Source organism: Heterodontus francisci, chromosome 6 (assembly GCF_036365525.1).
Source record: "Heterodontus francisci isolate sHetFra1 chromosome 6, sHetFra1.hap1, whole genome shotgun sequence".
Classification (NCBI taxonomy): Eukaryota; Metazoa; Chordata; class Chondrichthyes; order Heterodontiformes; family Heterodontidae; genus Heterodontus; species Heterodontus francisci.
This window is the reverse complement of record NC_090376.1, coordinates 7,841,016-7,857,440: the sequence shown is the minus strand read 5'-3', so window position 1 is coordinate 7,857,440 and position 16,425 is coordinate 7,841,016. Positions and strand designations below refer to the sequence as shown.

At 44.4% G+C, this 16,425-nt stretch overlaps 1 protein-coding gene across 1 annotated transcript in view; it reads right to left on the bottom strand.

Annotated features, from left to right (window-relative positions):
• The window catches only part of arrb1 (arrestin, beta 1), a 114,918-nt gene extending 110,421 nt beyond the window's left edge, over positions 1 to 4,497 (bottom strand). The window contains exon 1 of the mRNA XM_068033050.1: positions 4,377 to 4,497. Coding sequence (XP_067889151.1) covers positions 4,377 to 4,396 — 20 coding nt within the window. The 5' untranslated portion in view covers positions 4,397 to 4,497. The remainder of the gene's footprint in view (positions 1 to 4,376) is intronic.
• Between the last annotated feature and the right edge of the window lie 11,928 nt (positions 4,498 to 16,425).

Below are 16,425 nucleotides of genomic sequence, written 5' to 3'. Positions count from 1 at the left end.
CATTTGTCACTTAGCTTTTTTTTGGTGACTTACATCAACTATTATTTAAATAATGAAAAATCTTTTGCGATTCCAGCTGTATTTCGGAAACTTTTGCTAATACTCTTCAGCTGGTTTCCATTTTATAAAAAGATACAGAGGCACTGGAAAGAATGTAAAGAAGATTTATAAGGTTAATATCAGAACTGCAAAGTTATACCTGTCAGGAAAGGATAAATAGGCAGGGTCTCTTTTCCCTTGGAAAGAGAAGGCTGAGTGGTGATCTCATAGAGGAAATTAGGAAAGGTTTCGATTGAATGGATACAGTGAGAATGTTTCCACTTGTGGGGAGGAACATAACCAGAGGCCATCAATATCAGATAGTCACCAAGAAACCCAATCGGGAATTCAGAAGCAATTTCTTTACCCAGAGAGTGCTGAGAATGAGCATCTCGCTACCATAGGGGCTGGCTGAAGCCAATAGTACAGTACATTAGGGGAGGCTAGATAATTATATGAGGGAGAAAAGAACAGAGGGTTATGCTGATAGATTTAGATGAGGAATGATGGGAGGAGGCTTGAGTGGAGCATAAACATCAGCATGGACTGATTGGGCCGAATGGCCTGTGTCTGTGCCGTATATCCTATGTAATGTAACCTATGTCGTACCACTACAACTTTAAGCCTGGAGAAAGTGTGCCCAGGGCACCGTTGTCACTAAGGCTGGCACTGTCAGCTAACGTCATCCAGCGCTAAGATAGGCCTTAGCCCCACTGGTAAAAGAATGGGGATGGGGGCAGTGGGGAGGATACGACATTTAGGTTTCCTACACCTGATCGCTAGCCAGTGAATGCAGCAAACACAGGATGTGTCTCGGCCGTAGGGCACTTTGTGCCTAATAGCTGGCACTCACCTGCCAGGCTGATATGCGTAGAGATACCAGAAAACTGCTGGTGCCCTTGGGACAGAACATATGAAGATACGAATTAGGAGCAGAAGTAGGCCATTCGGCCCCTCGAGCCTGCTCCACCATTCAATACAATCATGGCTGATCTGTTTGTGTTTTGAATTCCACACTCCCATCTACCCCTGATAATCTTTGATTCCCTTGCTTAACAAGAATCTACCTCCACCTTAAGAATATTCAATGACCCCGCCTCCACCACCTTCTGAGGCAGAGAATTCCAAAGTCGCGCAACCCTTGGAAAGAAAAAGATTCTCCTCATCTCTGTCCTAAAAGGGCGACCCCTAATTTTAAAACAGTGCCCCCCTAGTTCCGGACTCACCCACAAGAGGAAACATCCTTTCCACATCCACCTTGTCAAGACCGTTCAGGATCTAATAAACTTCAATCAAGTCTCCCCTCACAGTGAAAACAAGCCCGGTCTGTCCAACCTTTCTTTCCTCATCAGACGACCCGCTCATTCCAGGTATTAATCTAGTAAACCTCCTCTGAACCGCATCCATCATCCTTCCTTAAATAAGGATTTAATTAGAATTTCAGCAAGAATGAGCAAAAACAGGAGGAGAAAATTGTGGGTAGTGCAGGAAGGAAAGAGAAGAAAGCGAAAGACCAACCTTTGGACTCCCCGAAGGAAGCAACCACACCCATGTCAGAATAAAGGTTTAAAATGAAGAAATCTGTTGCCTTTTTTGAAATTGCCCATTGCATTGCGACAGAACATTCAACCAGATGTTCTTTTATGTGGAGCAGCTGGTTTCTGCGCATTGTGATCAACACATGACACTCAGCCAAGAATTGGTGTGTTTGATTCAGGATTACACAGGGATGGGAATATCTCGGTTGGTTATTTAGTAAATGCAACAGAAAGAAAAAGAAGAAAAGTTGGCTCTGATTTTTAATTGCCTCAACCTCGGCGTTCCTGTGCACTCAGCACCACACTATGCCAGTCTGAACTGATGGGAAATTCACAAAATATTTCCCACATGGCCCCCTGACAAGATGTGCACCAACTGAATGTCTGAATGATTGACTTGTCCAGCAGAGCAAGAGTCCATTCGGCCCATCGTGCCTTTGCCAACTCTTCGAGAGAGCTCCCCATTCAGTCTCATTCATCTGCTCTTTCCCCATAGTCCTGCAAATTTTTCCTTTTCAAATGTAATTATGAGGCCAGGTTACACAGATGAAGCTTGTATTCCCTTGTGTATAGATGATTAATGAGTGATTTAATTGAGCTATTTAACATGATTAAAGGTTGTGATAGGGTAAAGAGAGAGAAACTGTCCTCTCTTATGGGCGGTGTGAGTCCAGAACATGGAGCATAACCTTAAAATTAGAACCAGACCATTCAGGAGTGATTTCAGGAAGCATTTCTTCACACAAAGGGCAGTGGAAATCTGGAACTCTCTCCGCAAAAAGGTGTTGAGGCTGGGGGGGAATCAACTGAAAATTTTCAACACTAAGTTGATTGATTTTGCCAGGCGAGGATATTAAGGATTATGGAAACCAAGGCAGATGGATGGAGTCAAGATGCAGATTGACCATAATCTAAATGAACTGCAGAACAGGTTGATGGGCTGAATGGCCTCCTCCTGTTCCTGTGTTCACATATGCCCCCAGAGCAAGTTAACACCTCAGATTGGCCGAAACCAGCCTCTGTAAATAAAAAAAAAGTCCATTCTACACTTACTGACCTTCCCTCAAAGGAAACTCTCTGAGGTCAGATGTCAATAGCCGTGGTGGAGACGTTTTCTGCAGAATTATTGATCACGAAAGGTGTCCGTTCTGCCCATCATGTCTGTGCTGCCTCTTTAAAAGGGCTACACCATTAGTCCCAATCCCCCCTGCTCTTTCCCCAACGCTCTACAAATTTTTCCTTTTCAAATATTTATCCAGTTCCCTTTTGAAAGTTATTATTGAATCTGCTTCCACCGCCCTTTCAGATTACAGATCGCAACAACTCGCTGCATAAAATAAATTCCTTCATCTCCTCTCGGGTTCTTTTGCAATTATCTTAAATCAGCATCCTTCTGGTGACCAACCCACCTCCCAATGGAAGCAATTTCTCCTTATTTACTCTATCGAAATGCCTCATAAATTAAATCTCCCCTTCACCTTCTCTGCTCGAAGGAGGGCAATCCCAGTTGCTCCAGCCCCATTCTCCCCCACTCTTTCCCCATAACCCTGCAAGGTTTTTCCATTTCAAGTATTTATCCAATTCCTTTTTGAAAGTTATTATTGAATCTGCTTCCACCGCCCTTTCAGGGCAGCGCCTTTGAGAAGCATCCTTCCTCTGTATGTTCTGGGAACTGTGATAGTGACCGGAGTGAATGCATTCCCATTTATAATGAGACATTTTGTTCCAACTCTTCCTAGTGGGGGTAATCCCAAAATGTTACCACTGCTCCAAGGGTTACATTGTGAGGAGGGATTACATAAACTAGGCTTATATCCCCATGGAATATAGAAGGTTAAGGGGTGATTTGATTGAAGGTTTTAGGATGTTGAAAGGAATTGACAGGGTAGAGAGAGAGAAAAACTTTTTCCGCTGGTGAAGGGAGTCTAGCACAAGGGGAAACAACCTTCAAATCAGAGCCAGACCATTCAAGAGAGAAGTTCGGAAACAATTCTTCTTACAAAGGGTGTCAGAAATGTGGGACTCCCTCCCACAAAAAGCAATAGATTGCTCGCTCAATTAATCATTTTAAATCTGAGATGAACAGATTCCTGCTACCCAAGGGTATAAATGGATGTGGAGTCAAGGGGGTGGATCGATTTAGGACACATGATCTCATTGAATGACAGAACAGGCTCGAGGGGCTGAACGGCCGACTCGTTCCTTCGTGGGTCCCTTTAATTTCCTGCCTTCTGTCAGCAGGCCTCAGGAGAGGAAGTGATTTGATGCATTTGGAATTCTTGGATTAGGAAATACTGGAGTACAAATGAGAGAGAAGAGGGACCAGGAAGGTGGGGAAAGAAGCCAGACAGTTAATAGAAATTGAGGGGGAAAGAATTAAAGAAAGGAGGGGGCAGGGGGGAGATCACCTTCAAATAATGTTCTGGCAAATCCCATTTATCTCCCACTCTGCAATAATCAATGCTTTAAATTGAAGCCAATCACCCAGTTAATCTCTTGATCACAACACACATTCCCAATTGAAACCTTTTAAACAGTAGGAATCGTTGCAACGGAGGCAGGAAGGAAACATCATATATTGTGGGAAAAAAAACCTCAATGAGCAACAGAAAGATCTGCAAATAAAGGTCAACAGTGATACTGGTTGAATGTGCTTAAGATTCGTAAAGCAATAGATTGTCAATCGCTCTCCCAGCTCTCAGCCCTGCCTCAGTGCTGGGCTCTACCAGTCTGTAGCATTCCACCTACCACTTGCATTTCAAAAATTTAAAACACACAAGAGACTGAAATCTCACAAACCTTGTGCCTTTGTCACTCATTATTCGACTGCCTTTCCTGCTTGCAGACAGATTGCTGGAATGTGAGATGGGTGATCAGAGCCCAGTGCTCGAAGCTTGTAGCTGAGATTTAATTCAGTCTGCTTGCTGCTGCCTCCTCTCTCTCTATCGGTCTGAATCCTGTCCACTCCCCTTTCTGCACAAATTCCTTTTTTTTCACTAACACACACCCCTTCCCCCCCCCCCCCCCCCCACCTACATCTGATATTAAGTGGATAAATTTCTTTCTTTCAAGATGATAATCCCCAGATTCCTATTGCTCTGTTACTCCGTCATTCCTGACTGCACATAGGGAAGACATAGACACTCACTGAGTCGCCCTACTCCTCACACACACACCCACGCCTAGCTCTGCTTAAAGCTGCACCACCTCAACATCCCACAGACTGGTTCTGGTCAGCCTCATCCGCTCGCTAACACTGACACGTTGGGCAAAAAGGGGTTTAGTCCCGGCAACAGCTGAAGGTTCAAATCACGATGACAGCCACTCGTACCCAGAAATTCCAGATTTGTGCGAAGGGAGGAGGACTGTGATAGAATTGCAAAAAATAGAAGGCTATGGACAGATAGATAGAACGGAGAGACAGAATGCATAGCTACATGGATGGACAAATAACTACACTAGATAGATACAGAGACAGACAAAAAGTAGAGAAAACAGTTTGATATGAACAGAAATAAATAAAATGGTTAGACACAAACATCCATACTAACATAATGGTTATTGTACTGCATGAATAACCTGGAGATATGAGTTCAAATTCCACCACAGCAGCTGGTGAATTTAAATTCAGTTAATGAAATAAATCTGAAATAAATAGCTAGTCTCAGTAATGGTGACTATGAAACTATTGGATAGTCATTTAAAACTCCTCTGGTTCACTAATGCCCTTTAGGGAAGGAAATCTGTACCTGCTCTGGTCTGTACGTGACTCCAGGACCCCTCCCCCCCCCCCCCCCCCCACTCCCCCACCACCTTCACTTGCTTAAAACCTAATTCTTTTCTAACCGTTGCCAGTTCTGAAGGGTCGCTGACCTGAAACGTTAACTCTGTTTTCTCTCTCCACAGATGCTGCCTGACCTGCTGAGTATTTCCAGCACCTTCTGTTTTTATCCCACAGCAATGTGGTCGACTCTTAACTGCCCTCTGAAATGGCCTAGCAAGCCACTCTGTAATATTCAGGAAGGCAGTTCACCACCACCTTCTCAAGGGCAAATTGGGTGGGGTATGGTAACAAAGGCCATTCAGCCCATTGTGCCCTGTGCCAGCTCGTTGAGAGAGCTTTGCAATTAATCCCAGTCCTTTCCCTCGGCCATCAATGCCCACACCCTATGAATGAATAACAAGTACTTTTTATTGGATAAACAGACACTATTATATACATATATATATATATGTATGTATATATAGATAGATAGATTGTACAGGTAGGGTGGTGCAGTGGCTTTGTAAGTGAACTATTGGGCCAATAGCTTAAAGAATGTGAGCTCAAATCTTTATCACTTGCACAATTTGAGATCAATTTTTTTTAAAAGAAAGCTGAGGTCATTAGTTAAAAAGTAATCACGAAACTGTTGGATTGTAATCGGAATCAAAGTGGCTCCTTTCGGAAGGAAAGTGTGCCAATCCTTACCCAATTTACTTGTTGGTTACCTCAGTTACTTCACTGTTAGCTCAGTTACTTCAAGTCACTCAGTCAGCGAGTGGTTAGGATGAGGAACGCACTGCCTGAGGGTGTGCTGGAGGCAGCTTCAATCAAAGCTTCCAACAGGCAATTGGATTGTCAGAGCTATGGGGGTGGGGGGGGGGAGGGGAAGGTGGGGAAGTGGTCCCAGGTGAATTGCTCCTTCAGAGAGCCAGCACAGATACGATGGGCTGAATCCTATTAACTGAAGGCCCAGCACCACCTTCTCAGGGCAACTGGGGATCAGCAATACCTTGCCTTGCCAGTGATGGCCACATCCCAAGAATTAATAATTTAAAAACTTAGCTTTTTGATAGGGAGTTGGAGTTACATACAACTTGGCCGTGTAGTTGATTGGGAAGAGGATAGCTGTAGACTCCAGACTGATATCAATGGTTTGATTGGGTGGGCGGAAAAGTGGCAAATGGAATTCAATCCGGAGAAGTGTGAGGTAATGCATTTGGGGAGGGAAAATAAAGCGAGGGAATACACAATAAATGGCAGGATATTGGGAGGAGTAGAAGAAGTGAGAGACGGTGGACTGCATGTCCACAGGTACCTGAAGGTGGCAGGACAGGTAGATAGAGTGGTGAAGAAGGCAAATGGATTGCTTTCCTTTATTGGCTAAAGTATAGAATACAAAAGCAGGGATGTAATGCTGGAACTGCATAAAACGCTGGTTAGGCCACAGTTGAAGTATTGTGTACAGTTCTGGTCAACACATTACAGGAAGGACATAATTGCTCTGGAGAGAGTACAGAGGAGATTTACAAGAATGTTGCCAGGGCTTGAAAGTTGCAGCTATGAGGAAAGATTGGATAGGCTGGGGTTGTTTTCCTTATAACAGAGGAGGCTGAGGGATGATTTAATTGTGATGTACAAAATTATGAAGGGCCTAGATAGAGTAGACAGGAAGGACCTGTTTCCCCTAGCAGAGAGGTCAATTACCAGGGGGCACAGATCTAAGGTGATTGGTAGAAGGATTAGAGAGGGGACATGAGGAAAAACTATCTCACCCAGAGGGTGGTGAGTATCTGGAATTCACTGCCAGGGATGGTGGTGGAGGCAGAAACCCTCAAATCTTTTAAAAGGTCCCTGGACATGCATCTGAAGTGCTGTAACTGGCAAGGCTATGGACCAGGTGCTGGAAGGTGGGATTAGATTGGGGGGGGGGGGGGGGGAGCTAGTTTTTTTTTTTACCTGGCGCAGACACAATGAGCTGAATGGCCTCCTTTTGTGCCGTAACTTTTCTATGGTTCTATGGATAAATACTTTAAAAGGAAAAAAAATGGACCAAAGGGAAGGGACTGGGATTAATTGCAAAGCTCTTTCAACGAGCTGGCACAGGCACAATGGGCTGAATGGCCTCCTCTTCTGTTTGATTCTAATTCTGTCCGTTTTCAATGTCCACATCTGTGCACGTTGGGCATTGGGCTGGAAGAGTGACAATTATTCCATTCCCAGGCCTTAAGTAACATTCCAGTGATAGAAACCCCACCAACATTGCCCTCCTGGGTGGACTGAGTGAATGGAGCACAAGGGAGCTGAACTGAGACTTCCTGCTCGGAATGACTCAGTTTCACCCTGATTATACACAACGGAGTCACCAGAGGGCGCTTCGTGGAACTTGATGGTAATCACAAGGTCACAAGATCACTACAACAATAACTTGTATTTATATAGCACCTTTAATTTAGTAAAACGTCCCAAGGTGCTTCACAGGAGCGTTATAATGCAAAATTTGGCACCAAGCCACACAAGGAAAAATTTGGGCAGGTGGCCAAAAGCTTGGTCAGAGGTAGAGTGTCTTAAAGGAGGAGAGAAAGAGAGCTTTAGGGAGGGAATTCCTGAGCTCAGGGCCCAGGCAGCTGAAGGCACAGCCGCCAATGGTGGAGCGATTAAAATCGGGGATGCTCAAGAGGTCAGAATTGGAGGAGCGCAGAGATCTCGGAGGGTTGTAGAGCTGGAGGAGGTTACAGAGATAGAGAGGGGCGAGGCCATGGAGGGATTTGAAAACAAGGATGAGAATTTTAATATCAAAATGTTGCTTAACTGGAAGCCAATGTAGGCCAATGAGCACAGGGGTGATGGGTAAAGGGGAGTTGGTACGAGTTAGGATAAGGGTGTCGAACCATAGAATGGTACAATGCTGAAAGAGGCCATTCGGCCCATTTGCATGTGCAGTCTCTTTGAAAGTGCTGTCCAATTAGTCCCACTCCCAACCTGCTCTTTCCCCAGAGCCCTGCAATTTTTTTTACTTTTCAAGGACTTATTCAATTCCCTTTTGAAAATTACTATTGAGTCTGCTTCCACTGCCCTTTCAGACAGCGCATTCCAGATCACAACAGCTCGCTCAATAAACATTTTTTCCTCATCTCCCCTCTGGTTCTTTTTCCAATTACATTTGGTTACTGATCATTCTGTCACTGGAAACAATTTCCCCTTATTGACTCTGCCAAAGCCTTTCAAGATTTTGAATTGGATCGGAATTGAGATGCACTGATAGATTGCATTGGAGCAGGCCAGACTAGATTGAATTGGTGTATTGAATTGGATTCGAGTGGAACTAAACTGCTCTGGCGTACTCGACTGGACAGGACCAGAATGGACTGGAACGGAACCAAACAGGGCAACAGGGTTTTGGATGAGTTCACGTTTATGGAGTGGAAGATGGGTGGGCAACCAGGAGAGTATTGGAATAGTCTAGTCTAGAGGAACAAAGGCATGGATGAGAGTTTCAGCAGCAGATGAGCTGAGGCAGGGGCGGAGTCAGGCGACGTTATGGAAATGCAAGTAGGCATCTTGGTCATGGAGAGGTCATGGGTCGGAAGCTCATCTCTGGGTCAAAGTTGACACCGAGGTTGCCAACAGTCTGGTTTAGCCTCAGACCAGCCAGTGAGAGGGACGGAGTCGGTGGCTAGGGAACGGAGTTTGTGGCGGGGACTGAAGACAATGGCTTCGGTCTTCCCAGTATTCATTTGCAGGAAATTTCTGCTCATCCAGGATTGGATTTCAGACAACCAGCATGATAAATTGGAGAGAGTGGAGGGGTAGAGAGAGGTGGTGCTTTTTGCAGCACAGCCAAATCAGGCGATGAAAGACTTTTTTTTCTATGTTCTTTCATAGGATGTGACCATCGCTGGCTAGGCCAACATTTGTTGCCTATTCTAATTGCCCTTGAGAAGGTGGGGGTGAGCCGCCTTCTTGAACCGCTGCAGTCCATGTGGTGTAGGGACACCAACAGTGCTGTTAGGAAGGGAGTTCCAGGATTTTGACCCAGCGACAATGTAGAAACAGTGATATAGTTCCAAGTCAGGCTAAAGCAGTTATGCTCCATAGACATTTAAATCTGCATCCCTGGGACTTAATGGAATGGAGATGGGGGCTATACTGGAGGGGGCGGAGGGGGGGGGGGGAACAACTAGGCTTGGAGAAAGTCATACATCTAGACAGACCATAGAGTGCTAAAGCTAGGAAATACAGGAACTCCAACATGAAACCACAAACTCCAAGAAGGAGTCAACGCATCAGTAGAGGAGAACAAGTGAGGGCTGAAATTCCAAGAGGATAAAATCTGTAGGAATTAAAAGAATAACTGGACAATGAGATTCAAGGAACAGACTGGCTAGTCATAGAGAAGTGAAACATGATTTTATTTTATTTAATAAAAATACAAAAGCCATGAAATTTAATGTTCAAATAATAACAAACATAGCTCTACAAGAAATAAATTCTTTACACTCTCTGAAACATGTAAATGATGTGTTAATCCAGCTGGTATTAAGACGAGCAGATATTCACCGCGTACAATCAGAAACCCTCAGTCTCCATGGATCCCCAGTTGACTTTGCTTTTAGAAAGAGCTCAAGCATTGGGCAAGCTTTGATTCAGGGGCAAAAGGTTTACTTTTTGGTGACCAAAGATGTTCAGGGATATGGGGCAAGGGTGGGTATATGGAGTTAGGTCACAGATCAACCATGATCAACACTGAATGACGGAACAGGCTCAAGGGGGCTGAACAGCCTCCTCCTCTTCCTATATTCCCAAACCCTTTACACTTGGTCAATTGTCAAGCTATTGGTACAATCCCCATTCAAAATTATTCATGCACTGCGCTACAATGATGTTTTGTAGCAGAGAATTCCACATTCCGAAGTGAAGTGAAGATATTATGATAGGTATTCCTGTTTCCAGGCTCTTTGGATCCACTGGTTAAGCATATGCTGCAACATTGGGTGGGAGAGTTGCAAGCCTAGAGGGGAGACTGCCCATTCTCCGAAATTCCAATAATCCAATAGTCCCAGTTCCAGAAACAGGGAAGTTTGCCCCATTTTACCCCGGATGTAGAAGGCACAGGAACTGTATGGTCGGCTGCTTATGTATTGCAACAGTCACTGCATACTTCAATAGAGGAGGTCATCTGCCATCAATATTCATCGCAACAAGAGGGCAATGAGTGAAGTCCCACCCCCTTCCCTCCCCTCCCACCTAGTCATAGGTGTACCAAGTAGAATAGATATAGTGAGCCTTTGAAATATACATCCATACATCAGTATTCATACAGCAAAGGTGTACAAAGTCAAGCCTGGAGTATGGGAGACAGAGAAGGATGTGAAGGCCTTGGAGAGGGTGCGGAGATTTACTAGAGATTTATCAGGGATGAAGGACTTCAAGTTATGTGGAGAGATTGGAGAAGCTGTGATTGTTCTCCTTAGAGCAGAGAAGGTTACAAGGTGATTTAACGGAGGTGTTCAAAATCATGAGGGGTTTTTAGTAAACAAGCAGAAACTGTTTCCACTGGCAGGAGGGTCAGTAACCAGAGGACACAGACTTAAAGTCATTGGCGGAAGTAGGTTCGATCACAGGTGGTCACCTTTGGGTATTGTGTTGCTCTATGAGATGAGCTACAAAAGAGAGCAGGTATATAGTGAATCAGTCGAGACTCTGGAGGCAGCAGCAAAAAACAGGCTTGTGCTATGCATGGAATGAGAAGAGATGAGGCTACAGCTGCTGACTGATGTGTGGAATGTCCAGAGTGTAAATAAATAATCGAAGACATCAAAGACGCACATGGCAAATGCGAGAACAGAATCAGAGAATAATGCAACACAGAAGGAGGCCATTCAGCCCATCGTACCTGTGGCAGCCTTTGACAGAACTATCCAATTAGGCCCACTCCCTTGCTGTTTCCCCATAGCCCTGAAAATATTTCCTGTTTAATCTTACATCTAATTCCCCTTTTGAAAGTTACTATTGAATCTGCTTCCAACGCCCTTTCAGGCAGCGCGTTCCAGATCACGACAACTCACTGCGGAAAAGCATTCTCCTCATCTCCTTTCTGGTTCTTTCACCAATCAGCTGTAAATCTATCTCCTCTGGTTACTGACTCTCCTGCCACTGGAAACAGTCCCTCCTTACTTTGTTGAAAAACCCTTCATCATTTTGAACACAGCAATGCCTTCTGAAATGTGTGTGGATATGTGGTGAGGAATCAGATTATGCCAGTCTAATAGCTATAATCATAGAATCATAGAGAGTTTAAGGCATAGAAAGAGGCCACTTGGCCCATCATGTCTGTGCCGACCAAAAAACGATCCACCTATTCTAATCCCACCTTTCAGCATTTGGTCTGCAGCCTTGCAGATTACGGCACTTGAGGTGCAGATCCAGACACCATTTGAATGAGTTGAGGGTCTCTGGGAAAAAGCTAACAGTGACTCACGGGAAATCTGTAAGCTGATTGGTTGGTAAGTAACAGCTGTTATTGCCTGTAAATACCTTTAAAAAAAGAGAAAAAAAGTTCTTTTTCTTAAAACTTTCTTAAAGCTACCTTGTAATTGATAAGGTTAGGACTACTAAGGTTTTTTTAATTAGTGTAATTTATTAATAATTACTAATTCAAATAGTACTGTTTGGAGAGAGTGGAAGGCTGTGAGTTGTGTTTGAGGGGTTTCACTGACTAGGGGAAGGAATTACTCTTTGGTCTCTTTCTTTTCTGCCTTTTCAGCCTCAACGGTCGAGGAAAAAAAGCTGATTGGCAAGTAACTGGTAAATTATTCTACTTATTATATCAGCAATAATTTTTTGATAAAGCAAAGTAATGGCAGGGCAGCTCGGCCGAGTGGAATGTGCCTCCTGTGGTATGTGGGAAGTCGTGGATGCACCCTGTCTCCTTGACGAGCACATCTGCAGGAAGTGTCACCGGCTACAGAAGCTTGAGCTCCAGGTTTTGGAACTCCAGCGGCGGCTGGAGTCACTGTGGTGCGTCCGCAAGGCAGAGAACTACGTGGATAGCACGTTTCAGAAGGTAGTCACCCCGGAGTTTAAGAGAGCACAGACAGAGAGGGACTGGGTGGGTGCCAGACAGACAAGAAGGTTAAGGCAGGTAGTGCAGGAGACCCCAGAGGGCATCCCACTTTCTAACTGGTATTCAGTTCTGAGTACCGATGGGAGCGAGGGTCCCTCTGGCGAGTGCAGCGAGAGTCATGACCAGAGCACCATGGGTGGCTCAGCCGTGCAGGAAGGGAGGAGAAAAGACTAGAGAGCAATAGTGGCAGGGGATTCTATAGTTATGGGAACAGATAGGCATTTCGGTGGTCGCAGACATGATTCCAGGATGGTATGTTGCCTCCCTGGTGCAAGGGTCATGGATATCACCGAGCGGCTACAGGGTATTCTGGAGGGCGAGGGTGCACAGCCAGAGGTCGTGGTCCACATTGGTATCAACAATATAGGAAGAAAGAGGGATGAGGTCCTGAGGCTGAGTTTAGGGAGTTAGGAATGAGATTAGCAAGCAGAACCTCAAAGGTAGTAATCTCCGGATTACTCCCAAGGCCACATGCTAGTGAGTATAGAAATAGGAAAATACACCAGATGAACGTGTGGCTGGAGAGCTGGTGCAGGAGGGAGGGCTTCAGACTTCTGGGGCATTGGGACCGGTTCTGGGGAAGGTGAGACCTGTACAAGCTGGATGGTCTACACCTGAACAGAACTGGAACAAATATCCTTGCAGGAAGGTTTGCTAGTGCTGTTGGGGATGGTTTAAACTAGCTTGGCAGGGGGATGGGAACCTGAGGGCAGTCTTAGATGGGACAATTTCAGGGCAGGGAACAGGAGGCAGAAAATTAGCGAGTGACTTAGAAAGACAGAAGAAGCAAAGGTTAAAAAGTGTGCAGCACAGGAATTTGGTAGTGTTAAAGGGTATTTATTTCAATGTAAGGAGTGTAGTCACAAAGCCGATGAGCTGAGGGCACAGATAGACACATGGCAACACAATTTTGTTGTTATAACGGAAACTTGGCTTAAAGAAGGGCAAGAATAGCAACTCAACATCCCTGGATATAGCGTTTTCAGGTTGGATAGGGGATAAAAAAGGACGGGGTGTAGCATTATTGGTTAAGGAATCACTAACCGCTTTGAGGAGGGATGATATGCTAAATGAATCATCAAATGAGGCCACATGGGTGGAGCTCAGAAATAAAAAAGGGGCAGCCACACTACTGGGAGTATACTATAGACCCCCAAATAGGGAGAGGGAGATTGAAGAACAAATATGTTGGCAAATTTCTGAGTGCAAAAACTATAGGGCAATAATAGTTGGGGATTTCAACTACCCCAATATCAACTGGGATACAAACAGTGTGAAGGGCACAGAGGGGACAAAATTCTTGAACTGTGTTCAAGAGAACGTTTTTAGCCAGCATCTAACAAGCCCAACAAGAGGGGGCGCAAATATAGATTTAGTCTTCAGTAATGAAGCTGGGCAAGTGGAGAATGTAGCAGTGGGTAATAATTTTAGAGATAGTGACCATACTACAGTAAGTTTTAGCGTAATCATGGAAACGGACAAAAATAAAACAGGAGTAAACGTTCTGAATTGGGGGAAGGCAAAATTTACGAAACTGATAGGTGACCTGGCGAAAGTGGATTGGATACAGCTACTTGAAGGAAAATCAGTGACAAACCAGTGGGAGGCATTCAAAAGCGAGATTCTACAGGCACAGTGTAGGCATGTCCCCACAAAGATAAAGGGTGGTACTGCCAAATCTAGAGCCCCCTGGTTATCTAGAAGCATATAGGGTCAGTTAAAACAGAAAAAGAAAGCTTATGACTATTACAAAAAACTTAATACTTCAGAAAGCCTAGAGGAGTATAGAAAAGGTGAAGTAAAAAAGGAAATTAGAAAAGCCAAGGGAGGACATGAAAAATTATTTTTATCAGTACATTAAGAGCAAGAGGATAACTAAGGAAAGGGTAGGGCCTATCAGAGATGTACGAAGGAACTAAAATAAAAGCAAAATACTGCAGATGCTGAAAATCTGAAATAAAAACAAGAAATGCTGGAAAGAAATGCTCAGTCCGTAAGCATGACTCCGAACTTCCGGTTGCTGGCCATTTCAACACCCCACCCCCGCTCTCATGCTCACATCTCTGTCCTGGGATTGCTGCAGTGTTCCAGCGAACATCAACACAAGCTCGAGGAACAGCATCTCATTTACTGATTAGGCACACTACAGCCTGCCAGACTGAACATCGAGTTCAATAATGACGGGCCTCCCTTTTTATGTTTAGTTATTTTTTCTCTTTTTTATTTGGTTATTGTATTTTAGTTTTTTTTTAGTTTGGTTAGTTTGTTTCTACTGTGCCTACCCACTGTTTCTGTTTTAAATTTTTTTTTTTAAATGTTTGTGCTTGGAGTGCTTTGTGCTTTACAGTCTATTCACACCCTCTCTGTACTAACGCTTTGTCTTTCACCACACCATTAACATACCGTTTGCCTTTGCTCCATGACCTTCTGGTCAGTTATTCTGTGTGACCTTGTCCTATCAACACCTCTTTTGTTATCTCTTGTCTCACCTCCCCCCTGCCCACCCCACCCCCCCCCCCCCCCGCTTTACTTGCTTAAAACCTTTTACATTTATAATATTTGTCAGTTCTGAAGAATGATCACTGACCTGAAACGTTAACTGTGCTTCTCTCTCCACAGATGCTGCCAGACCTGCTGAGTATTTCCAGCATTTCTTGTTTTTATTATACAAGGGAATTTATGCATGGAAGCAGAAGATGTGGGCAGGGTTCTTAATGAGTTATTTGTCTCTGTCTTCACAAAGGAGAGGGTCAATGTACACATTGTAGTTAAAGAGGAGGAGTGCGAAATATTAGATATGATAAGCATAATGAGAGAGGAAGTACTAGAGGGTCTGACATCCTTGAAACTGGATAAATCACCAGGACCAGATGGATTGTATCCCAGGTTGTTAAAGGAAGCCAGGGAGGAAATAGTGGATGCACTGAGGATCATCTTCAAATCCTCACTAGATGCAGGAGAGATACCAGACAATTGGAGATCTGCGAATGTTATAATTATAGGCCGTCAGTCTGACCTCAGTGGTGGGTAAATTATTCGAATCAATTCTGAGGGACAGGATAAACTGCCACTTAGAAAGGCACGGATTAATCAGGGATAGTCAGCATGGATTTGTTAAGGGAAGGTCATGTCTTACTAACTTGATTGAGTTTTTTGAGGAAGTAACAAGAAGGATTGATGAGGGTAGTGCAGTGGATGTGATCGACATGGATTTTAGTAAGGCATTTGACAAGGTCCTACATGGCAGACTAGTCAGTAAAATGAAAGTCCATGGGATACAGGGGGCTGTGGCAGGTTGGCTCCAAAATTGGCTCAGGGACAGGAAGCAAAGGGTAGTAGTCGACGGATGTTTTTGTGAATGGAAAGCTGTTTCCAGTGGCGTTCCACAGGGCTCAGTGTTGGGTCCCTTGCTATCTGTGGTATATATTAATGATTTGGACTTAACTGTGGGAGGCACGATTGGGAAATTTGCAGATGACTCAAAAATTGTCCGTGTAGTTGATAGTGAAGAGGAAAGCTGTAGACTCCAGAAAGATATCAATGGTTTGGATGAGTGGGCGGAAAAGTGGCAAATGGAATTCAATCCAGAGAAGTGTGAGGTAATGCATTTAGGGAGGGCAAACAAAGCGAGAGAATACACAATAAACGAGAGGATATTGAGAGGGGTAGAAGAAGTGAGAGACCTTGGAGTGTATGTCCACAGGTCCCTGAAGGTGGCAGGACAGATAGATAGAGTGGTGAATAAGGCATATGGAATGCTTTCCTTTATTGACCGAGGTATAGAATTCAAAAGCAAGGATGTACTGCTGGAACTGTATAAAACACTGGTTAGGCCACAGCTGGAGTATTGTGTACAGTTCTGGTCACTGCATTACAGGAAGGACTCAATTGCTCTGGAGAGAGTACAGAGGAGATTTACAAGAATGTTGCCAGGGCTTGAAAATTGCAGCTATGAGGAA